Consider the following 25,555-nt stretch of genomic DNA (forward strand, 5'->3'; position numbering starts at 1 on the left):
ATCACTCAGACTGACGTGGGCTGTTTCCTGCACACAGTAGATGTTCAGGTTGGGTTGGTAACTATTGAAAGTCACTGAAGCGAGTCTAAACATGAGCGGGACAAGATAATAGTAGTTGTATAAATCTGGCATAAACAGAGAGGGTAATAACAGAAATGTGCAACATAAACTTGAGTCAGATTTGTCAATAACACCATAAAATATGCTCAGGGAGTGGCAATGTGCACAAGGTCTAATTTAAGGCTTTGTGTTAGGCCATAAAATCTTGCACTGAAGTTTAAAATTTCTCCCAATGTGTGTTGCAATGTCTTGGTAGAGATGAGCCGAAATATTGATGGGAGAGAACATTCATTAAAAAATGTATAATAACTTATGATCCCAGGTCACTTAAAAGTGGACTCTAGTCACCGTGCATCACCAGGCATTGTGAGAACATTTTTACACTGCCGGTGATCAAACTTGATTTATGAAGTCTGTTTTATTCCGACTAAAGAATAAAGAAGTGCAGCCCTGACTGATGAAGGAGTTCACTTTGCAACACTTAACTTTTCAGCATTTTTTTTTGTGCTGAGTAAAGTTAGAGTCCCGTGTGGTATGTTCTGATCAGAACAAAAGCAGACTTCTGCTCCACATCTCATGTCAGCGTTATATTCTACCGAAAATCAACGTATAAATTAGCAATAAAACTTTAAATTCATTTTAAAACAATAATTAGACTGTTTGATATAAAATATAATTAATTGGTACATTATTTATTGAATAATTTAAATTATTTAAAAAATAACTAGGATTATTGTAATAGTCTTTACATTGTTATAATATAATTATACAAATTTATAATAATATAAAAGTGGCATCGTGGCAAAGGGGCAGAAACACAGTGCAGTCCTGGAACTTGAATTGTGGGAATCCAAACTCCAAACTACACGGTGTGAGAATTTAAAGCCTTCTTGTTGCAAGACAGGACCCTGGTGCAGCAGTGCAGGAGGTCATGGGTTCAATGAGGTATGTAACAATATGCAAAATCATAGCATCATATGATATTAATTTTACAATACGCTATTTGTTGCAATATTGTGGAGAGGTTTGGAGAATTGATACATTTTCCTTTTAAAATGCCTTGACAAGCCTTTGGTGTGAATCATTACTGTCATATTACCAAAAATTAAGATATAAAAGTGCTTAATTACAGTTATTTCTTGATGTTGTCTGCACTGAAATTGAGCAAACGATCACAGTCTGTGTAGTTTTACTGTTGCTGAAACCAAACAATGCATTTAAACAAAGAAGCTCAATTTCAATAGATTATGACTAGTGACAATATCACAATATTTCAGTTATTGTTACATCGCTAATCAAGGATGTAGTAGAGTTAAACCTTTTTGAGTCTCAGCCCAAGTCTGAGTCTGAGTCAAGTCGAGAAGAGTTTGTCACTATTTCACTCTCAGGGCACATTCCCTACTGTGAATTCCAACAATTTTAAACAAGCTTTGAACTTAAAACCATCCTTTAAAAACATGTTCATAACAGCATATATGCAGAGGTCGGCAGTATAAGTACTTGAACTTGTCAAGTATGTGTTTAAGTCCAGTCGAGTCACGAGTCATCATCTATTATATTGGTTCAAAGAAAGAAGGGTCCAATCAACATTTGTGGTGACAGAAAGCTGGCAAATCATTCACTATAAATCACTGCAAGGGTATTATAGAGAACTAAGCGATTATATCTGAAAAGGAGATAAATCATCCTTCTACTAAAGACATCAAGCCAGCGAAATTCTCATTTTGCTTGCGTTAGTATGCAGAGACACCAAGTCCCCTGAGTGGAGCTTATTACCACTGCTAATTGAACAGAGCAGTTTCAAGCAAGACATGCGTAATTCCAAAGACAAACAAATCAGAGAGAAGGCACAAGTTAACTGAGGCCACAAAGAAGTACAACTGCAGGGGTACAAATATGCTGCATGGTGTGGGAATTAGCCATCAATTCCCACAGCAAATCTTTGTTGTATTGAAAAGTCACTCTAGCATCAAAAAGCAAAAATGTGGTGTGACCTCTCGGCATTTTGCCTGTATTGATCAAAAACAGTCCAGGATATTTGCGGATTTCAGTGTTGTGTTTCACGGGGGAAATACAGATAAGCCTCGGTCACTGATTTATGCGGTGGGCCATTATTTCAGACATTGGTAATAAGGAGAAGTCAAGCACCCTTGGAGTGTGCCGCGTAATTGTATTTTAAAAGATTGAACTAATTACGTTAGAAGGGAAACAAAAGCCAATTTAGCATTTCCTGAAATCAAATGGAGGGTACCTAATGAGATCAGAGAGACGCAGGATTCGTTGAAACACTTGACTTTTATGTATTTAAAAGCGTAGGAAAACCACAGGGATTGGAAAGGGCACCTTGCAGAGATAAGACTTGCTTTCAAAAAAATGCTCTCTATGTTCTTTACACATATAGGTACAGATTAATGTACAAAGAGCACAATGTTTATTTGAGAATGGCGTGGGCACAATCTGTAACGTCTGCTGCACAGTTCTTTGAGGAAAGGAGGAAATAACATTAACAAAAAAAACATTGGGGATGGTCCGATATGCATTTTTCTTTTAACAGATACTAATATCCGATATTTGGCAGCTTGTTGTGGCTGATATTTGATATTTGCAGATTCCGATATTTACATTTTAAAATCGATAACCAAAACCAGAAATCATCATTTTTTAAGTTTAGTAAAAATAAACAGAATGTCGGGGATAAACAATTCTTAGCTACAAACATATTAACAAACTTTAGCTTAATTGCTCTTCTTTTTCCATTTTTACTTATTAGTGTGTTCAAAACGACAATCTAGGAATGACACATTGAAACAAAAAATATCAGAGTTTTATATCTTGAACCGATATATCATCCATCTCTACAAATAATGACATAAATGCTGCATGCCATGATATTCAGCCTGAATCTGCCCTTCACATGGGTGTAAGGTTTTTAGTCCCCACAGGAAAGGTCACTGTGCTGACCCTGTCATTGGTCTGATTTGGGTTTACCTTTGTGCACAACCTGAAGGGGAACGAGTGTGTTGCTACAGAAAATACCGAAAAACTACCTCGGGACAAAACCATACTGTTCTTAGCACATCACTGTCCTAATTAACACAGGTACAATTTGCATACAAAGCCAGAATTGAATGAAAAGCCCCCTCGTTGCCCTTAATGGTTCTTTCCAGCTGCACAATGATCTGTCACAAATCTTCCCGCTCCACTGCTGTGTTTCCCCACACCACAGCTGAGCTCCACAGGTATGCCACATATCACATCCAACTTCTACAAAAACAATACATACTTTTTATTTGTACAAAGGTGACAATGTCAAGAATAAAAAAAGTGAGAAGACGCAGGGTAGGAGCACAATCTCTTGATTCTGATTCATTAGTAAACAGCTGTTGGAGTAAAGTTTAAGGAGTTGTGTGAAGCCGCGTGAACCGAGGGCTGGATACATGATAGAGAGTGACAGACGACAGATTGGCAAGTGCTCACGGTCGGCCCTCAGGTGAGACGGAGGAAAGACACGCCGCCCCCGCTGACATCTGGGGCTGGAGGGGCGGGGCCACAGCTGCCGCATGTACACAAGTGTGCCTATGTCGATCCTGTATTTGTGCGAGAGAGGGGTGTGTGCGTGTGTTTGTCAGAATAGGGCCTGCGGCTTTGGATCTGCTGTCGCTAAGCAGCTGACACTTCTCAGCAATAGACTGACAGATTTTTTTCACAAACAAATTCCAAAGATACTCACCAAAACTTTTCATATGCTGTCAGTGGAGGGAAAAAAGGTGAAGGGACAGAGTAAGTCGTCAAAATGCAAGCAATGATATGCTATGTGGTGTGATCACGCTTTTTGACAAAAATCATGACAAACGCAGCCACTTGACACATTTAGACTTAGATGTTATTTTAGGGACAGCTACTGTCTCCTGATATGAAATGTGTGTAACAATCCAGCTCACTTCAAAGTTTCCCAGATGTTTGGTGCAATTTATTAGTCAAATCAACTTAAACAAATGAAAAGCAGCTCTCTCCAGGTTTAAGAATATATGGCAAGTAAGAGTGCTATAATGAGCATTAATAAGATCTATTGTAATGCCTTACATGTTGCATGTTTCTGGTTGTGGTCTAAATATTAGATAGCTCCAAATGTATATAATTATATGTCTATCCTATGAGCACTTAAAGTCAGATAACAATGGAGCAATAATTGAACCACTTGAGGCAGTTACCACCAGCCTATAAAAACAAAGTGTGAGACGTGTTGAAGAAGAGACGTGCAAAAACTTTGATCTATGACCCTGCCTCTGTAAGGATAGGGGTTATGGTAAGAGTTATGATGCATATGGTTAGATGATAGATCACAAATGTATAGTTTGCAAAATACAGTAGAAGCAGTTACCATTTTTACTTGGAAGCTAGATGCGTCAAAGGTTTATCTGCTCTCTTGTCTTGTTTATTGGATAAGATGTGAAGCACATCACGCCAGTGCTGGAGTCTCTTCACTGGCTCCCCGTCGAGTCTAGAATCAAATTTAAAATTTTACTCCTGACCTACAAAGCCATAAATGACATGGCCCCATCCTACCTCAAAGATGCTATAGAACCATATCATCCAAACAGAGCTCTTCGCTCTCAGAATGCCGGCCTTCTGGTAGTCCCAAGAGTCTCTAAAAGTATTGTAGGAGGTAGAGTGTTTAGCTACCAAGCTCCTGTGTTATGGAATCAGCTCCCGACCCATGTTAAATTAGCTGACACAGTCTCTTCATTTAAGTCCAGGCTTAAAATGTTCCTCTTTGAAATCGCTTATGGTCAGACCAGTTAGGAACAGAAATATAAACCCACAGCTTTAGCTATGCTGCCCTAGGAGCAACTGTGCTGGGGGAAGTATGGCAGCTTGAGCACTATCCTCTTCTTCTGACTACTTATTCTATCTAACAATATTTAATTTTTAATTCCACTTGCAAACTGTTGACCGCCTTCTTTTTCTTTTTCTCACTCCTGAGGACCTGTGGACCCAGATGCCCCTCTCCTGGTGAAGTGGTCCCTGCCCCGTATGGACGGTCCCTCATCTGCCTGAAGAGTGGGTCCAGCTCGACTCAGACGGTCCCTCATCTGCCTGAGGAGTGGGTCCAGCTCGACTCAGACGGTCCCTCATCTGCCTGAAGAGTGGGTCCAGCTCGACTCAGACGGTCCCTCATCTGCCTGAAGAGTGGGTCCAGCTCCAGTCTCCCTCGCGTCCGTCTGTCCGTCTGTGAGAGTCGGATCTCTCCTTCACTCTGGAACTCCTCCAGGTTTCTACTTTTTCCCAAGGAGGTTTTTTGTAGTTTTTCCTGGCCGAGAAGGAGGGTCTACGGACAGAGGACTCTGGGACATCGTCCCTCGCCACCACAGACATTGTTTGACTCCATCGCCACCACAGACATTGTTGATTCATTTCTCACTGTGGCCCTCAGAGGCAACCGTTGTTGTGATTTTGGACCTTACAAAAATAAATAGAACTGAATTGGAATTGAATGTGTTGTATCATGCATTGTTCAAGCTTTTAGAATTACTTTTGAAAACCATGGTCTTAAATAAGTAAAAGCAAAAGAATTTTAAACATACACGTTTTGTTGTGGCCAAATGATGATGGACAGACTCCACCTGATCAGACAAAAATAACAGCAAGAAATGGATTTGACACAGTCAGTCTGGTGAAAGTCTGGTGAAGTGATGGACACTTCTTGATTGTCTTATGTTCTCAAAAGAAAGGCAGCTTAAATTTGATGGTTTACTCAAACATGTTTGACTTGAACAAACATAATACAACTTAGATATGTTTCTTGATTAGGACAGCATAATATTATGAAGAGTGGAGTTACACCGCTTTTAACGTCCTCACCAATCAAACTGAACAAATCTACAGAACAACCTTGAGACACTCCAAGGAACGCCCTTGTGGATATGTTTTTGTCTAATCTTCTTTTTTTAAAATCTACTTCACTTGGATTGTGGTCCTCTTTTACCTCTCCATCACCAAGGCCATAAACAGACATTCAATAGGCCAGACACACACTTGACCAACATCAAACCCTCCATTCACTGACGGGCCCCTCTTATGGTGAATTACAGGGTCACTGAACGCAGGGCATTCATGTTTGTCTGGCCATGCGCATACAAGCTGCAATAAAAGGTGTTGATACAAGGTCATACCAGGAGTAACTTGGTAACAATCTGAAAAGAGGCAGAATCAAACATGCACGAAGCCATATAGGTAAATCTAGCTTTATATTAACTCCGCTGGGGACCCTCCATTGACCCATTGCTCAATAAAACGGCCCCGGGACCTTGATGTTGATCAGATTGTCCTGAGAGTGGCCCCCGGACTAGCTTATCTGTGTGCTGGAGATGGCCAACAGTAATTCACTTAGATCCAGGATACTTGAGATAAAATCCTCTGCTGGGAACAAAACAACAAGACAAGCCTGTGCAAAAGGGGCAGAGGATTCCCAACTCAATATGGCCTGGTAAAAATATCCCCTAAACTCCACACACAGAATTATTAACACGGTTTGACTTTTAACCTTTGTCCAAAAAGTGTTTAAACAACACTTTTTGCTGCCATGTTTCATGAGCTGAATTAAAAAATATTAAACTTTTTCTATACAAACATAAGACCAATTTCTCTCAAATATTGCTTCTTCCCACCGTCCAAACACATGCATATGTCAGGCAAAAATGGCAACTCTAAATAAATGTGAAGTGAAATGTGATTACTGAATAAATGTGAGAGTGAATGTTAACCCTGCAATGAGCTGGCCCCGGTCCACGGTGTCCCCCGCCTAAGGCCCAAAGTCACTGGGATAGGCTCGTCACCAACCGGAACAAGCGGTAGAAAATGAAGAATTAATGAATTAAACATAACCATCGCAAATAATTTACAAAGACATTACAAAGACACCACATGTCATAGTGAGGCCTTCAGTAATGAATTAGTAATGTGCCACAGATTAAAGTTGTGACTATTGAGTCTGTGTGGTCTGTAGTGGCATTTATGTTAAAAGGAATATATTCGAATTTAAATTAAAATGGGGAATGCGTTAAAACTTTAGAGTCAAGATTAAAATGTGGAAAAACATTTGCTATTTACTATCTTTTCAGTAACTTATTCCAAAATATTTTTCACAGTGTGCAGGAAAATTATTTTCTCCAAATTGTGTTTTTTCTATCTCCATGCCTGCCGTTTAAGTGCCACTCACTGAACTTTGGGGAACAGATTCTGCAGGTAAAGCATTATCCCCAAAAATCCAATACAGACATAATTTATTTTTGAGCCAAAGCCTCATTGGACTGTACCATCTCTGTAGAGAGTTTTGTTCCGATTGGACCACTTTTGATGACTTTAGAAATGTTTTATACACTCATATAAAACATATTTGTGATATTCGTCACCAAATAACTTCAAAAATGTTTTGTTTGTAGTGAGTATCTCTTTCAGTTTGAATCGTTAACAACATTTTTTGTTTTCTTAAGCAAGGCAGATAAATGACATAATAACGAAACAGCTCATGATTCATTAAAAATTAAGATTACAGAAGAAGAGGTCAAATTTGTAATCAATCCCACAGTTTGGAGTGTTAAATCCAAATCGACAAGGTGTGGGTGTCGTGGGGAGGTGAATAGGCTGCAGCAAATGTGTGACATTGGGCTGCTCATCACAAACATTCAGAGGCAGATTTAGAGGTGAAAATATCTTTGAGTATTGATGCTAGAAAAGGCGGCATAAAAGAGAATCTATAAATTACACAAGTGTTAAAACTATCTATGGGAGAAATCAGTTTGGAACAAACATTTGTTCAAACTGACGGTGCACCAAAACAAAAAATGCCAGATACTAAACCTTCTCAGTGGTTGATCGTATAGGCCAGTTGCAAGAATCTCAAGGAGAGGAGTGGAGTCTATTGGACATATTTTTAGTGGTAGGGGAAACCAACACAGGCACGGGAATAATATGCAGACTCCACACAGAAAGGCCCCGCACCTCCCAGGTATCGATCCCAGGACCTTCTTGCTGTGAAGCAAAAGCTTTTTTCAATCTAGCTGTATGTGACAACAACTGGCATCTAATAGCTTGTGAACTTATTTAAAATAAGACTTGGATTTTTCCCTAAATAGAAGCTTTCAAGGGACTAGCAAGATTCCTAAATATTAATTTAAATCCAGTCACAGTCACATTTAAGTTGGTTTTCTTCATGTTGGTTAAAATCCCTGATTAACTGTTAAAAGTTAGAAATACCTTCAATTGTCAAGGGAGGTAAAAATGACTGCAGAACAAGCTAAGAGCGTAACCCTTTTTTAATGGATAAAATAAACTGTATACTTTCTAGTTATGCAACACATTTGCACAAAAATATATATTTGAATAAGTGTCATATGCACTTCATAATTCAAATCCTTTAGAACAGGGCTATTCAGTTATATTTTCAATGGGGCCAGATTTTTCGCAGGGCTATTGTTTGAAAGACTAGACCACAGAATCTGAACCAGGACTATTAGATCTTGAATATTAATGGCATTACAACATCTGATTAAATTGATGTTAAAAGCATAGTACAGTAGGATACTCAGTAACAGAGCAAACAGAGCAACAAACTCCGCTTACCAAGCAATAAGGTCAGGCCTCCATTTTACCATGATGGGCAGAAATAGTGGCATCTCTGCTGCTTTTCTCTGTAGGCCATTATGTGTTTGCCAGGTATCGCTTAGGGAGCCGGGTTTGAATAGCCCTGCTGTAGAATAAACCTGTGGTGGTTGTATGTGAACAGCATTTACACATCTCTCCCACTGATGGGTCTTCTGGGTGCTCTTCCACTGAACTAGCTCTGGAGGTTGTTCAAGGCTACACTTCGACAAATCATCTGATGATAAAAAGGGGCTGTGCAAAATGTCAAAACGTGCAGAGGGGCAATTATCTGGGTGTGAAGGCCCTATTTTAAACCCGCAACTTCAGCCTCTTCATCTCATGCAAGTGTTAGACAACGCCCTTTATATTCTGCTTTACAAACTTCATGAGCTAATTTGTAAACTAGTTTGGTCACTTTTGATCTGTTGTATCAAAGCAGAGCTGTCCTACTTTATTTAACAAACCTTTTCATAGATTTCCTGGTTCACACATTCAATACTGAATATCTTTTTAGGTTCTTTCTCTACCACTTTGTCTCAACCACAGCAATCAATTGTAAAAATGTATAAACTATCAAATTATATATTATTATATATTATTTATTTATTTTTGTGAATAAAGAAAAACTCAACATCTTTGGCCCTGTCCTGAGACCTTCACTGTTCCCTTTTTCCTCACTTTTCTTGATTCTAAAGTAATGTCTAGCAGTGACATTGCAATTATGACAAGCTTTTCAAAGGGCTAGAGGCTGACTGACCGGTGCGGTGTTTTCCAAACAACAAGCCATGGATTAACCGTGAACTGAAGGCTCTGCTGAAGGAGAAGAAGAGAGCCTTCAGGTCAGGGAACAAGGAGGAGCTGAGGACTGTGCAGAAGGAGCTGAGGAGGAAGATCAGGCAGGCTGAGGCCGGCTACAAGAGGAGGATGGAGGAGCAGCTGCAGCAAAAGAACATTCAGGGAGTGTGGAGGAGCCTGAAAACCATCTCGGGCTTCAAAATCCCCCCTGCCCAGACAGAGGGGGATCTACAGTGGGTGAATGATTTAAATGCTCACTTCTTGAGGTTTGATCGGTCACCCGTCCCTCCCCCTGCACAGCTGCATGCTCCCTCTTCCACAGCTGGACAATGCCCTGCATCTGTTCCTCTTCGCTTATCTGCCCCGGACCATCAGCTCCCCACTTCGCCTGGACTCACCCATCCCCCCAGCACACGGTCCCCCTGCCAACCACTGACTGTCACAGCAGCACAGGTGAGGAGTGAGCTGAAGAGGATTAAAGTGAGGAAGGCAGCAGGACCTGATTGCATCAGCCCCAGGCTCCTTAAGTCCTGCGCAGATGAACTGTGTGGAGTTATGGAGCATGTCTTCAACATGAGCCTGAAGCTGAGGATGGTACCACAGGTCCGGAAGACCTCCTGTCTGGTACCTGTGCCTAAGACACCGCGCCCCAAAGACCTCAACAGCTTCAGGCCAGTGGCTCTCACGTCCCACCTGATGAAGACACTGGAGCGGCTGGTCCTGGACCACCTCCGCTCCACCGTGAGCTCAGCCATGGACCCGCTGCAGTTTGCATATCGGTCTGGCATCGGAGTGGAGGACGCTGTCATCTCCCTGCTGCACCGCTCTCTCTCTCACCTGGAAAAGCCTGGCAGCTCTGTGAGGATTCTGTTCTTCGATCTTTCCAGCGCCTTCAACACCATCCAGCCGCTGCTCCTGAGGGACAAGCTGGAGACGGCTGGTGTGGAGTATGACCTGGCAGAGTGGATCCTGGACTACCTCACAGACCAACCCCAGTTTGTGAGAGCACGGGATTGTGTGTCTGTCACATTTTGAATGGCGATAACTTGGGATTATCCAACCACAGCCGCTAATTTGTAGCACGTGTCTCTCAAATGCAGAATACATCTTCAGCCCATGTGTTTTTCTCATTGGTTAATCCTGCCATTGGTCACTACCTTTTGAGATTGGGGAGGCAGACCATAAGTCATTGTAAAGTATTGTCAATGTGTGTGGTTTTGGCTGGTCAGGCAAATATATTGCTGTAGAAAATATCACAATAAAGTTACTATTGCTTAGTTAGTTTTTTGCAGTTTCTTTTACATTTTGTCAGGGCTTGTTGTAATAGTAATCAAATAAGTAAAAGTGCCTAATAAGCATATAATTACATGAGCATGAATGATCGTGAGCAATGGCATTTTGCACAAAATGACCATCAAAAGTTTGGCTTCGAAATGATTATAACGTTAGATGTTATCCAGTACTTGCAGTAGGCCTATAAGTCGGTAAATTGTTTGTGAGTTTTCATAGTGTCACGTGACGGAGCGGGGCGCTCTGGCAAAGTTGCGAGGGCAGTTTTTCTGTAGGGGAGAGGCCTTATAATTGCTCAAAGAAACACAACAAAAAACCTCGATATAACCCACATATTTAGGTGAAAAGTTACACGGTACATCTTTAATGTCAGTGACATAATAACTTTAAAGCAGGATAATACTGCTAAACCATTTTAAATGAACCGTATAAAAATATGAGCTACATTAAAATAAATGGAAGAATGAAAGAGGCCTAGATGTTTATATTCAACACTCTGCAGCTCAGTTGCTAAGACGATAAATATTAAGCCCCAACAAATATTATTCAAGCACTTTTATCAAAGTCAGGTCACCAAATGAATCTGACTGAAGCTATTAGGCAACGTCTGATGGATGCATTTTCTTCTCTAGAAGCATCTAGCACGGCAAGTCCTAGTAAGGCAAGGGGAATATGTCTGTAAAAAGCTATAGACATGACTGTAGATAGCACCAACTCTTAGATTGGCTAGCCAAGGCTTTACGCTTTTTCTATGTTATACAAATACTGGGAGCGTTCTCTCCTCAAGTTCTGAATTCTAGAGCAAATGATTGCACTGAGAAAAGAGCTGTTAAAAGAGCCATGAGGTCCCCTTCCATGCAGAGCGTCGCCGTGGTCAGCGACTCATTGAGTGTCTGCGTGATGTCACGCAGGCACTATATGTTCTTGTATTTCACATATTTTTTATTATTAAATGGGGAAAAAGTACTAATACTTTTGAAGATTCTGCAAAAAGTACAAGTTGTTCAAATGTCAAAAGTAATAGCACACGTACTACTGTGAAAGCGATCACAATGAGGTATACCATGTTGAAATCGGTTGAAGCGTTAAGGAGTTGAAACTGGCTAAATGGAAAATCATGGAAAATATTTTAAAATGAATTTGGGCATTATGAGTGTCAGCGGAATTCTTTAGCCTTTATTCTTTAGGCTTTATTCTTTAGGCTTTATTCTTTAGAATTTTGGGACGGAGCCAGTCGAGCGAGAGAGGGAGAGAGAGGGGGGAGAGCGAGAGAGAGAGAGAGAGAGAGAGGGGGGGAGAGAGGGAGAGAGTGAGGGAGAGGGAGAGATGCAGGCACTCCAGCAATGGCTTCAGCCATTGCAGATTTTCTAGTTCAACTCTGTGCTTCAAGGCGCTGTGTGCAGTTACACTCCAGATGCAGCTATTCTATTCACTCTGATGTCACACAGAGTCAACTGCCCTCCAATCCTATTGTTTCTCACTCACACCACCTCTCCTCTTGTCCTCTTTTGTGCTATCACTTTTGTAAATTAGGAATTCCTTGTGGTCTCTTGTTTGAGAGTTTTTATTTAATGCAGATATTAAACAAAACCTATTATCCTGGTTTCATTTAGCTTTATATCATAAGCGTTAGACAGAATTTTGGGTAGATTCATTTGATCATATGACAGTTGTGAGATTGGGCCAACCTGGCTCTTACTTTTGTCTGTGGTCTCTTTTCTTTATTCTGTATTTTGTTTCCTTATTCTAATCATCGTTCATACATACATACATCCTTACTCATGTAGTAAGGTCGATAGGGTTCAAACCCAGGTGTTTTCACTTTACTGCCATTGTGTCCTTGGTCGTGTGACGCTGATAAGATAAGATAAGATATTCCTTTATTGTCCCACATGGGGAAATTTCATTGGTGCAACGCAGGTAGATACAGAGGTAGATACAGAAGAAAAGAACAGATCACTTATAGGAAGTCTGAAAAACACTTTCAGTAGAAGATCTCCTATAAATAAATAAATAAAAACTCCCATAGACAAATAAGTAAATAAATAAATACATAAATACCATTGCATGTGATCACGACAGTAATTGCACATGAATATGTGTCACGACAGCACATAGATTGCACATGAATTTCACAGTAATTGCACATGAATTGCACATGAATTCCAACAGCAATTGCACATATGACAGAATTGCACATCAGTATTAGGTTAGGTCAGTATTGCGAGTGTTCAGTACTAACAGTTTTTGTTATAAAGTCTGACAGCAGCAGGAAGGAAAGACCTACGGAACCTTTCCTTCACACAGCGAGGGTGGATCAGTCTCTCACTGAAGCTGCTCTCCAGAGCGGAGAGAGTGTCCTGCAGGGTGCGACACTCATGGTCCAGCATAGATGTGAATCTAGCCAGGACCCTCCTGTCCCCCACCTCCTGCACCGAGTCCAGAGCACAACCCAGGACGGAGCTGGACTTCTTGATGACTCTGTCCAGCCTCTTCCTCTCCCTCTCTGTGATGCTGCTGCTCCAGCAGGCCACACCGTACAGGAGGGCTGATGCCACCACAGAGTCGTAGAAGGTCTTCAGGAGTGGCCCTGTCACTCCAAAAGACCTGAGTCTCCTCAGGAGGTAGAGCCGACTCTGGCTCTTCCTGTACAGTGCGTCTGTGTTATGAGTCCAGTCCAGTTTGTGGTTCAGATGAACACCCAGGTACTTGTATGAGTCCACTCTCTCAATGTCCCGTCCCTGGATGTTCACTGGTGAGGGGGCAGTGGGGTGGCGTCTGCGGAAATCCACCACCATCTCCTTGGTCTTCCCCGCGTTGATGAGGAGGTGGTTCCGCTGACACCAGTCCACAAAGTCCTGCTCCAGTCCTCTGTACTCCTCGTCATCGTCGTCCGTGATGAGTCCGATGATAGCAGAGTCATCAGAGAACTTCTGCAGGACACAGCTGTCCGTGTCATGTCTGAAGTCTGCAGTGTAAAGGGTGAAGAGAAAGGGCGCGAGGACAGTGCCCTGGGGCGCCCCCACACTGCAGGTCCGATTGGTAACTTTAACAGAACTCGCTGAAAGTAACTGTAGAAGTTCAAGTTTAAGGTTCACCTGAGTGCAGCTGCTCGTGCCGGTGCACTCTGAGCTGACGACACACAGTCATCTCTCTGAGCGCAGAAGCCAAATGAATGACATCCTCCTGCCGGCCACGTTGGCATGCACCATCCTTTCAGGAGCATTCAAAGCAGATTGGTTCCCTCTACCAAGTGTCTCCATTATGTGAGAGAGTCCTGTGCTTACATCACTAGGAAACAGCGCTCCTGTACATTTAAAAGGGGATCGTCCCACGCTTAAGCTGAAATGGCGTGGCATCACTAACATTCATTATCACATTGCAGTAAGAGCTGAAAGAGTAGAGCACAGCTGGGATGTTATGGTGCATAGAAATGTATCACACTGACAAAGCGTTTCAGTTATGACATTGTGCCACTAAAGTGAATGCATTTGGCACTTGAAATTGGTGTTTGTAATGGGGGAGGTTTTTTTTAAAGAACTAAATTTGTATACTAAGCCAGCATCAACTATATATATATAGTATAATCAATTTCTGTTCAGTGTGGTTATTGTGCATTGCTGTGCATACAATGTAAACAATAAGACGTGCTGCATAAAACGTTATGCATTTTGAATGAATTAAAGTTACATCAGGCTGGTCAAATTTTCAATAGGCTGGTTTCTCTCTCTCTCTGAGGTAAGGTTGCTAAAAGTACTGAAAATCAGATACCAATTGATACAAATAATTGTATGGTAACTAGATACTCATTTGAGCAAGTATAAATATAGAAAAATATCTTATAAACAGGACAAATTTGAACTTTCCTTATTTTTTTTTGGGAAGAACTATATCAAAACCAGAACAAGAAAACATGATAACATAAAGAAAGTATTATGATTTTGTGTCAGTTCATTGTCTGAAACATTCACTAAAAAAGAAAAAAAGTGTCTTATCCTGGTATCAAAATTGGTAACGAGAATCAAGTATATTCCTTAGTATTGAAATCAAATTATATATTTTAGTATAATGACAACACTATTAAGAGGTACGCTGCCTCGAGTCTTGTTCTTGAGGAAAAGATGGAGAGTAAGACTGACGGACGGATCAGAAATTATGTTCCAGTTTTTCAGTCACCTACATTCCTACTCTCACCTTTATGATCATGACCTCTGAGTCACACTTGTTCCTGAGCCAAGTTTGTTCTGGTAAGCTAACTTAATTGCTGTAATCAGGGCTCCTAGTGGTATGAAATGACAATGCCGTCATAATTGAACCTGGGATGTGAACTGACAAACTGAGGACACATCATAGCAGCTCATATGGGTTTATTGCATTATTAAAGTCTATATGACACATTCGACTACACTTTTTCAGTAGAACAAAGGGAATATGATTATGTTTAAGATTTTACCAAACATTTTGCCTTTTTTTCTCAAATTTGGCAATTTTGATGATGTTTATAATGTTACTTCCTGGTTTGACATGGTCAGCAAATGACGTAGACAGAGGTAATCCCACAACTGTTACTAAGCAACCAGATCGTAAACAAGAGCCAAAGTCCATTTAAATTATATAATAATTATGATGACCTGCGTGTGCGTGTGTGTAAATAAATAAATAATACATTTGGCAAACTGAGGAGTATACTCTGGCCCAGAGGGATTTAGTTTGGCCTAGGCTAATTTATCACCCCTGGTATAATTTGTTTTAGGACAGTTTACCCCCCGAGTACAGTTTATCCTTGGCCAAACTATACCCGGGGTTATTCTGGCTTGTTACATCGGATCAAGCGGAAGCAAATGGAAAGTAGGATTGAAGTACATCTCTTTGCCTGAAAAGTACATTCAAACAGGACAACATTTAAAAGCACAGACAATGTTCATAGGGTTCTTGTTCTTTGTTTTGTTTTTAAATAATAATGTTTTTTGCTCTATTTTAAAAAAGCAAAGAACTTGGTCTGTGCTTTTAAATGCAGTCCTATTACTCACCTACAGGTTTTTTTTTAGTGCTTGTGTGTAAATGTTTTTATGATCCTTTGGCCAGGTCACCCTTGAAAAACTAATATTTATCCGGGTTTTCTTACATCATTTATAATTAGAATACAAATGAAATAAAGGTTAACACATAAATACATAAATAAAATGTATTATTGTTATTTTATATCTCTAAGTATACTTGGTATTCAGGGTTTGGAATTTAGTTCTAGTTGTGCACCTGGTTTAGTCCTGATTTACATGGGTAAGACCAGGTTTAGTTCTGTAGTGATAGTAGTTCACTATTCGAATAGTTTCAGAATCATAAATGTGATGCATGTGCAAAGAGTGAAGTACCCTCAAATCCAAACTTTGCAGACAAAGTCATTAACCATCATAAGATGAACTGTACCCTGTGGAGGTCCTCTTCCTCATGCAGTCCTGGCTCTTGTATCAGATAAGCCGGACTTCCAGTGCTCACTGTTCCAGACTGAGCAGGGAGACACATGTGGGGTTCCAGCCTGTAACTAAAACAAATAGCTTCAGTAAAAATCAAAGTCAGCGTTATCCAAATGCATTTCACTTTCCCATAAGCCACTGTGTAATTCAGCATTTTGCATTGAGAAACTAATGTTAGCCATGCTGACAAAGCAGCCCATCCGTGCACCAGACCTGGACTGTAACAAGCGACAGGCGCCACAACACTTACAGGTTTGTCTTTGGGAATAATGCATCCTCAGCCCAAAGATTGTCAAAGTATGTGTTTATGTGAAACAGATATTTTAAATTACTGCTTGAATCAATGTTGTCAAAAAGCCTACAGTAACTGCACACAGAGACATAACATAAAATACATAATAAATGAATCAAAACTCAAAACAATAAAAGTAATAAAATGATGGTTAGGTGTACATGTACAACTGCTCTACTGCTGTAAAGGAAACATGCACAATACAACAGTGACACCTTGTGGATTTGACAATGAATCACAGGTAAAGGACCTTCAGCCACAAATTTAAAGACATGATGATAATATGACACAATGTAAATTGTGTCATATAAATGAATTATTACTGTTTTCAGTTTTTACCAAAGACTACGTTTTTAATTTGCATTTTTTTGTGTTTTCAGTTCATTTTAGGTCTTTGGTCAATTTGTTAGTAAGTAGTACAAACAGAATATTTTAGAAACTAGCTGGCCAACTAAAACAATGGGATTTCCCAATAACTGCATGAAATGTATGACAATAGACATTTAGTTTAATGTGTGTACTCTTTAGAATTTGGCCGTGGCTATATAGAGGCATGTATGCCTTCTAATAAACCTAGTTTAGGTTAAATCACTATTTGAATTAGAATTGTACTTGGATGACCAATAACCTGTAATAACAGTGCGTGAGTAAAGTCATTAAACACAGTGGAGGCAGTGAGAGCAGTGGCTCTAGACAAAGAGCCGCTCACTTAACGTTTCTGGGCTGAAATTGTCAAGAATGTGTTTTACCTCCTCTAGACAGACCAGCTCCATCAAGTGTTGTTAAGTCGTTTTATTCCATTTTGTGTCTCTTGTTTTGTATTTTGTAGACTCTCCTGACATTGTCTTATCTAGATAATGATTCAGTAGTGTAATATGTCTAGACTATAGTCAGTAGGTCTGGAAAAATAACCTATTTAACCTAGGCCTACGGTCACAACATCCTGTTGTATCAACAGGGCAAGCATAACACTTTCAGAACAAAGAAATATGTAGGCCTACTCCTTCTATTAGATCTTAACTCTATAAAACCACAGTCACTGTCATTTCCATGTAGGGGACTTCTGTCTGGATTGAGGACTATGAAAGGTTCGATGGGTCTGAATCAAATTTGGACAAACTGTAATTAGAATTTAAAGGGCATTTAGAGAGAAAAGATGCTTTCATAATTTCCATATCCTAGAGCACTTTGCACTCACAAGGTCCAGGTCAAGGCCTACAATCTCAGGAGCCATGTGGTAGGCTAAAAGACACGATCATTAATCTCTTAATGTCCCTAAATGATGAGTGGTTCCAGTTGGTGTGGTCCTAACTCCCTGGCCTTGGCCCACATGGCGCCCCTGCGGCGGGTGGAGCAGGTGGAGCAGCGGTGGAGCAGGAGCGGAGCTCAGGTGCGAGCCCGGCCTCATTGTGGCGTCACTGCCCGCGAACACGAACTAGCGGACGACAACATGGATTGCGAACGGAGTCAGGTAAAATCACTTTCCTCAGACAGATGTGTCTAAGTGTGTCACATTTACCCGTGAAGCGTCAAGGGAAAACTCTGGGGATGAAAATGCAGAGTTGAGCTGATCCTCGGCGGAGCAGCGATGGCGCCCGCGACTCGCGGCGCCTTATTTTGTAACTGTTTACTTAAGTGTGACTTTAGTAAACACTTTCTCTGAACTACGGCCTTTGTTCTGCTGCAGGCGCTGTACAACTTATTGCACAATGATCACATCGTTTCACTTTGATTTGTTGATTTTTTTTTTTCAGGCCCAACCTTCACAGAGTCTAAAAATAGAAGGCAACTCAAATCCATGCTAAATGATTTAACATGGGTCTACTTTCTTCAAATGTGATACAGATGTAGCTGTTCCTCTAAATACAGTGTGGGCTGCCTGTGTAGAGTGATGCACACCATTACACTTAAGGCCTAGTTACTTTAAAATGAGGCTTTTATCATGGATCAAAAGTATTGTCATATAGAATTTATTATTGGTTTCTCTGCAGGTGCTGAACCCGGTGCGTGTCCAGGCTCTGGAGACCTGGGTGAAGCAAACCAACATCCAACTGACACAGGTCAATGGCCAGAGGAGGTATGGAGGGCCACCTGAAGGTGAGTACATCCTATTTGTGATTGTATCGTGATGTTCTAGATTACCGATGATAGAACAAGATAGAAAAGTTCTTTCTCGTGCACTTTCAGGCTGGGATGGCCCCATGCCCGGAGATCGCTGTGAGGTATTCATCAACCAAATTCCCCGGGACGTGTATGAGGACTTGCTTATCCCCCTGTTCAGCTCGGTGGGCCCGCTGTGGGAGTTCCGCCTCATGATGAACTTCAGTGGACAGAATCGAGGATTTGCATATGCCAAATATGGATCCGCAACTGTAGCCACTGAGGCCATCCGCACCCTTAACGGCTACATGCTGGAGCCAGACTGCTGCCTGTCCGTCAGACGCAGCACTGAGAAGAGGCAACTGTGCATTGGAGGTCTGCCCCCGGTCACCCCGCAAGAGAAGCTTCTGCAGGTACTGTGTGAGGCTTTATAACTTCACCTATATCCTGCACTAATGACTTCTGACTTCTGATTACCCTCTGCTTCATGTGTCATTGGCTAAGGTTCTCCAGGGAATGGTTGAGGGTGTGGAGAGGGTCTCTCTGAAAGCTGGACCTGGTATAGAAGGTGTGTCTGCCATTGTGGGCTTCACATCGCATCATGCTGCCTCCATGGCCAAAAAAGTGTTGGTTGAAGGTGAGGTGGCCCTCCTTTTTAATGCACCATATTTCATGCAAGGAGGGCAGTGGTCAAAGCCTCAACATTGTTTGTTATTTCCATGTTTAGAACTTGATCAATGCCAGATACTTTTAGTTAGTTTCACTGTAATTTCACCCAAAAAGGCCTATGTTAATGTTTGATGAAACCGGTGTACTCTTAATTCCTTTATGATAAAATCCAGCTGAACATTTTGAGAAGGGAACTCGTGCAAGTTACTCGAGTAAACAAGACTGCAGTTCATGTTGCAAAAGAGTCAGTCGCAAAGACAAGAGCAGATGTAGCAGCACTGAACACTGGCACCATTTTATGTCATCCAATAATGGCATGAATTACCTCCCCTGTAATTTGACTCTTTTGTCTTTCTCCAGCATTCAAGAAGCACTTTGCCGTGTCAATTTCAATCAGGTGGCAATCGTCAGGAAAGCCGAGTCCAAATGAGCCTATGGTCGCTCAGAAAGTTTACTCTACCTCTCCCATGAAGCCTCCTCGTCTGCTGGCCCGGCAGCAGCCCCCCTCTCTGCCCTCTCAGTATCGCTACACTCCGTCCATCCCTCCAGGGTTCTGCCGGACAGTAGGAGGTCCTACTGCCCAGCTCCAGATCCCACTGCCCCCTGGTTTCTTCTCTCTTCCCCATCCTCCTCTATTAGACCGTCTGCCGCTCTACCACTAAAGAACCTCCAGTTCATGAGCTGATTACGGCTTACATTTATCATTGTTTAAAAAAAAAGTTATTCTGTAGTTGTTTTTATCAGTATTTTGTCTTGTTTTTCTGATGCATGCGTTTGTCATGTTTGTTGGTTTTGTTTCTCTCCTGTGCATGTTTTTGATTGTGTTCCTTTGCATGGCTTTCATTGTGTGTTCCTTTTTAATTAAAATAACATTTGTAATGATGCAGCTTTGTACTTATTCAAATATCTACACACTTTGTTTTATTAAGATGTTTTATGTAGTTCTTTCTGTAAACCAGGCAGGCAAAAAAATATTCACGCCATTGGTGAAAAGTGGTTATATTTGTGAAAAGATTTAAAAAGATGGTTGTTTAAGAATTAATAAAAACTGCCTAGTTTTAGCAAGTCTTTTTTTAAGAAAATGTATGTTTTATTGGCCCTGGGAATAATTGTATCTTGAATTAATCCTGGCGCGTAGGGAGAATATATGTACTTGACTGCTGTTCAAATACATTCCTACTTTAATCAACATAAACCATATAAACTAAATCATTTCACCCTGAAATTCCCTACTCTTGAGCTAGGCAACTTATTCATTTGGTTTGATGTTATAAAAATGCTAATTAAATAAAGTCACTTGGTGTGGCCTAAAAACACTTACATTTCACATTTAAACTCAAAACATTTTTATTTGGATTCTTGGACAAAAAAAGACATGGTACAAGCGGAAATTACTTAATTGTCATTCATAAGCTTGACTTGGCTTTGCAACATTTGATTGATTATACCAGATACAGAATTTGAGCTCTGTTTTGTCTGAAAAACTGAGCCCAGGGTTATAATTATTTTTCTTGGCCAAGTGTGTATCTGTCATGATCTTAAGAGTTCTTATATCATTTGCAGAATGTCTCCAACCCAGATAGTCTTATGAGGCTCTTCTTTTAATTTCTTCAACTAGGTCACCTCTGGAGATGTCCACCTGCAGAGAAATGTATACATAGTTTTAAAATAAAGGTATACAAATAATGAAGGTTCAGAAAAGTACTTGCAGTGAATGTACCTCTTCTCTATTGGCAACAACTCGAAGTTTGACCACTCCGTCCTTTAGCTCCTGTTCTCCCAGTATGGCCACTAGGGGGATCCCAGACTCCTCGCAGTGTTGTAACTGACTCAGAAGCTTGGGATTCTTCTTGTACATCACCTCTGCCTGAAAAAAACAATGGCTAGTTTACTATATCAGGTTCTAGTGTCCAATTTTAACACCTTGAAATACATGTGCAATTAAACATGGTGATAAATTGCCTGTCCAGCCAAGACCCCACACTTTTAAAATAATTTGTATGTTTGTATGGTTTGGTGCCATATGCCATCTTCCCGATTTCCAATAGGCATGATTGACAGGGGACTTAACTAATTAGAGAAATGCATGGTCTGTTTGTGTCAAAATATTTATGCAACAACACAAATAGCACTAATCTGCAAATCGGAGTTTATTTTTGTATATTTGAAAAGGAGACGTCTTCAGCGTTAAAGAGGCACATTCATTGTCAGATCAGATTCAAATCTGGCTGTGATTGGATGGTTGTCTGATGCGTTCTATGGTAGAAAGTAGTGGAGACTGTTTTACACAAGAATGTACATGAATATGCATTAACTTCCAAATGAAAAGGGTTTGAGTTCACAATTATTGAACCAGATTACAAATATACTGTACTTTAATGCCAGCATTCCAGAGCTCAGTGACAAGTTTGAGTCTTTCCTCCAGCAGGTTCTTCTGTGCAGAGGCCACCATGACCTGCACCTCTGTGGTACGAACTTTCTCTGCACAGGCCTAAAACAACATGATAGTATCTAATCATGGTACACCATAACACAAGTTGGGACCACACTGCTGCCTTACCTCGGCTTTCTGTTCCATGATGGAGAAGACCCGCTCTATGCCGATGCTGACGCCGACACAAGGCACTTTCCTTCCCTTGGGGTCGAACATGCCCACCAGTCCATCGTACCGTCCTCCTCCTGCCACACTGCCCACACTCACACTCTCCTCTGTGGAGCCCGGAGCCCCGTTCTGAGCCTCAACAACCACTGGGGAAACTCCTGCCTGTGTCAGCACTGCTTCATAGATAATCCCTGTGTAATAGTCCAAGCCACGAGCTAGACTCAGGTCAAACACCACCTGCAACGAAGGATGACATTTTGCCTTTCATATGAAACAATGGAAATATGTACCTAAAAATAGAACCAAGACAGAGAAGACCTAAAAGTTGCAAATTAATATAGCCAATGTTTATATATGAGAGGATTTTAAAAACAAAGACAACTTGAAAGACTACACACATGATTTTATCAATATGATAATGAATTATTAATATGTGCACAGGGGCCTTGTCAAATAATAAGATACATGTACTAAATGATTCCTTAATTTCTATAAAATGTTATGTCTCACTTTGTCTGTGATCTGGAAGAGCTGCAGGTAACTGAAGAGCAGCTTTATGTCGGTCAGACCAGCACAGGCCTGCTTACTCTGAGACATTTTGGGATCCTGCAGAAGTCGCTCAGCAAGGTCCATTCCTCCTACAACACAAATATCTTTCTAGACCAAGCCCATAAAAAAATCCATGGTGTTCAAATGTACATGAAAGACAAAGGAGCTAGCATGTCTTACCCTGCATACTGACATAAGCCCCAATCTGGTCTGCAGCCTCCTCAGACAGGCCCTTTTCATTCACCATCTCCTTCTTCACATCCTGCCAAAGCATCTGCACAAAGACACATTTGTGGCATTATTGTGGCCAGGCCAGACCCCCAGCCAATCAAGAGAAAATTATAGGCGGTCTCATATCAAAACAAACATGTGAGAACTATTAAATAGCTTCACTGAGTGCAGGTACTCAGGAGTCAGGAGGTTTGCCCTGAATTAAACTTTAGTATTTGAAAAGAGAGGTCTTCCATATAAAAATGGTCCACTCTTGTTATTGACTCAAAGAAGCTCTCTGCTTGGGTCCCCACAGTACTGTTGCATCAATGAAATTTCCCTATGTGGGACAATAAAGGAATATCTTATCTTATCTTATACCTTGTCCAGTTTGTCCACAGTGGAACAAATTGTGCGGAATTTATCATCTGGAACGCCACAGACTGAAAACATTCCATCGAGGATTCGTCTGTCATTGACCTAAAATAAGAGGATTGAAACAAAATGTAAGTCATAAGTTAAAGCCAACAGAACTCTACGTATAAGACAAAGCAATATGATTGACCTTAATGCGAAAGTCTCCAAGGTCCAGTTCACTAAGGATTTCATAGACAATTTTCAGGCATTCAGCATCTGGGATCATGGCGTCATACTGCCCTGCAATGTCAAAATCCTGTGAGGACATAAGTAGTTAGTCATCAGAAATAAATCCCAGTATGCAGGTGGAGGGGATATTAAAGTGGCACTTACACACTGGTAAAACTCCCTGTAGCGCCCTCGGGTCATGGCGGGGTTGTCCCGACGATAGACTTTTGCAATGTGATAACGCTTTATGTTGGTTATTTTGTTCATGGCCAGATAACGAGCAAACGGGACCTGAGTAACAATTAAGGAAACCATGTGGCCTGCTTGGCTCCAATGTGCAAGCAGTGGAATAGTATTTGTAATATTTTGACCAATCAGGAATATGGATTTTTGCTAAAGTAACATGTTTCAAGGAAGTATTGATAACAAGGATACAGTGAGGTCATATCTGAGGGACAGCAGCTCTCCTCCCTGATCTTTCAAGTCGTAGATGAGCTTCGAGTCTTCTCCATATTTCCCAGTCAATGTTTCCTGCACATGAAGACCATTAATAATTGCACTACATTGCTCATACATAAAAAACACACACATTTACCTTCAGTTCAAAAACAGGAGTATCAATGGTCTCAGCTCCATGGCGTTTGAAGCAGTGGATGATGGTGTGAAAGACCTTCTCTCTGATGGCCATCTGTTTGGGATTGTAATCCCGAGTTCCCTGGAAAAGGAAACTCGTTAGTTGGTTACACCGATTCTACAAATTTAATCTTTTTTTCTCCAAGGTGAATGAATGTGGATAGAAAGCATTGTATAAATAGTGACTGTGAAACCCACAACCACATCAAAACAAAGCCTTGGAACACAATGAACCATAAGGACATTAAAGATCACTGATACTTATTGAAGAAGGACCTTTGGTGTTTACCTTTGGTGTCTTGAGTACAAACTGATGTTTGCCATCATCTCCTCCTAATTTAGCTTTCAGCTCCAGGAGTTTTGCTACTTCCTCATCAATCTGTAATGCAGAGGAAAATGACAAATGTAAAATAAGTCTGTTCTGTACAAACATGAAAAAGGATGTGTGTGAGCAAACCTGAGCAACAGTTATCCCAGAGAGAGAACGCAGGAGTCGGACCCGTGACACAGTCCCCAAACCCAATAAGCCACAGCATACACGGACACCAAACATGGCCAGCATGTTGTTCACAGCAAAAGAGGCGTTTCAAACAAATATGTCATTCAAGACGATAATTAGCATCCATTTGTATTGGGAGTCAGCCGAGGATCATGGGTATTGAGGCAGGAAGTGACCGTTCCAGAACAGTTCAGATCCCCCACAAGTGAAGAGGACGGTGATGCAGGTCCACACAGCCGATGGTCATCCAGATCAGGCAGGAAGAACAGGAGAAAATTGTAAGCAACCCTAGCACTAGGGAGGGACGAGGCATGATGCGCCATCAGCACAGCGTGGAGGATAGAACATGAAACGTACCAGGTCAATCAAAGAGGCCTTCCAGAACAACATAAAACACTGCTCCTGACTCAATGTATTCTGGTGTTCACAGATGTTAGTAAGTAGTAAGCATCACAATGGTTATAACTGAACAGAATGGTAACATAGTTGCTCAAATATATTCATACAGTCAATACTTATTTTCCAATCATTTCATATATGAATTTCAGACAGTAGGCCATTACATTTGCATTTCTGTTAATCGGGAAAGGTTCATTTTTTTAAACTCTGTTGTTTGTATTGTGAATTACTAAAGTTGTATCTGCTCAAACTTCCCTTTGGTTCAGGCCAACATTTGTAGTTGTGAGTGAGTGAGTCACGTCCTAGCCAGTGCAGCTGACAGTAAGATGATGGTGTTGCATCAGTCTCATGTCAGGAGAATAAAGATCCCTTTCCCACCTGGTAAGTATGTAACGAGCCCAGATGTAAGATAAAATGTATCGTCTGCATAGACTGAATGAATGGCGCAGTGCTAGAAGCTAGCAATGCCTTTTATTTGCAGCAGCACATGTTTAAAGTGCCCAGGGATAATAGACCGACCTGATCTTTGCTCGCCTTCTCCGTCTTCAGCTTCCGGACCACTTCACCCTGGGTTTTGATAGCTTCTTGTATCTGCGTTTTGTCGTCCATGTCTTTTTTAATTGTAAAATCTTAGCACATTCACCACTAGTTACAGCATTACCGCTGTGAGACAGGAGAGGGCGGAAGAGGAAGTGAAATCAGACCGATTCTCTGTCATTTCACATTAAAAGCCAAAGCTGTCTCATGGAGTTTGT

General features: G+C 41.0%; 2 protein-coding genes across 3 annotated transcripts; one reads left to right on the forward strand and one right to left on the reverse strand.

The window, feature by feature from the left end:
- Positions 1-17,930: 17,930 nt before the first annotated feature.
- dnd1 (DND microRNA-mediated repression inhibitor 1) lies at positions 17,931-20,141 on the forward strand. Its single transcript, XM_072436278.1, has 5 exons — positions 17,931-18,025; positions 18,546-18,651; positions 18,742-19,067; positions 19,159-19,291; positions 19,684-20,141. Exons 1-5 carry the CDS (start codon positions 18,005-18,007, stop codon positions 19,983-19,985), a joined length of 888 nt encoding a protein of 295 aa, XP_072292379.1. The 5' UTR covers positions 17,931-18,004; the 3' UTR covers positions 19,986-20,141.
- A 511-nt stretch (positions 20,142-20,652) lies between these two features.
- Positions 20,653-25,511, reverse strand: hars (histidyl-tRNA synthetase). Of its 2 annotated transcripts, XM_072436247.1 has the most exons (14): positions 25,320-25,493; positions 24,360-24,695; positions 24,192-24,281; positions 23,865-23,984; positions 23,705-23,800; positions 23,435-23,560; positions 23,250-23,357; positions 23,066-23,164; positions 22,655-22,748; positions 22,436-22,563; positions 21,884-22,162; positions 21,698-21,814; positions 21,044-21,190; positions 20,653-20,962 (listed from the first exon to the last, which is right to left on the reverse strand). In XM_072436247.1, the coding sequence occupies exons 2-14, from the start codon at positions 24,462-24,464 to the stop codon at positions 20,909-20,911; spliced, it is 1,563 nt and encodes a 520-aa protein (XP_072292348.1). In that variant the 5' UTR covers positions 24,465-24,695; positions 25,320-25,493; the 3' UTR covers positions 20,653-20,908. The 2 variants fall into 2 exon arrangements, with proteins under 2 accessions (XP_072292348.1, XP_072292355.1); XM_072436254.1 differs by lacking the exon at positions 24,360-24,695 and having other exon boundaries at positions 25,320-25,511.
- Between the last annotated feature and the right edge of the window lie 44 nt (positions 25,512-25,555).

Source organism: Eucyclogobius newberryi, unplaced genomic scaffold (genome assembly GCF_026437365.1).
Source record: "Eucyclogobius newberryi isolate DKJ021-1_F unplaced genomic scaffold, fEucNew1.0.hap1 SCAF_11, whole genome shotgun sequence".
Classification (NCBI taxonomy): domain Eukaryota; kingdom Metazoa; phylum Chordata; class Actinopteri; order Gobiiformes; family Gobiidae; genus Eucyclogobius; species Eucyclogobius newberryi.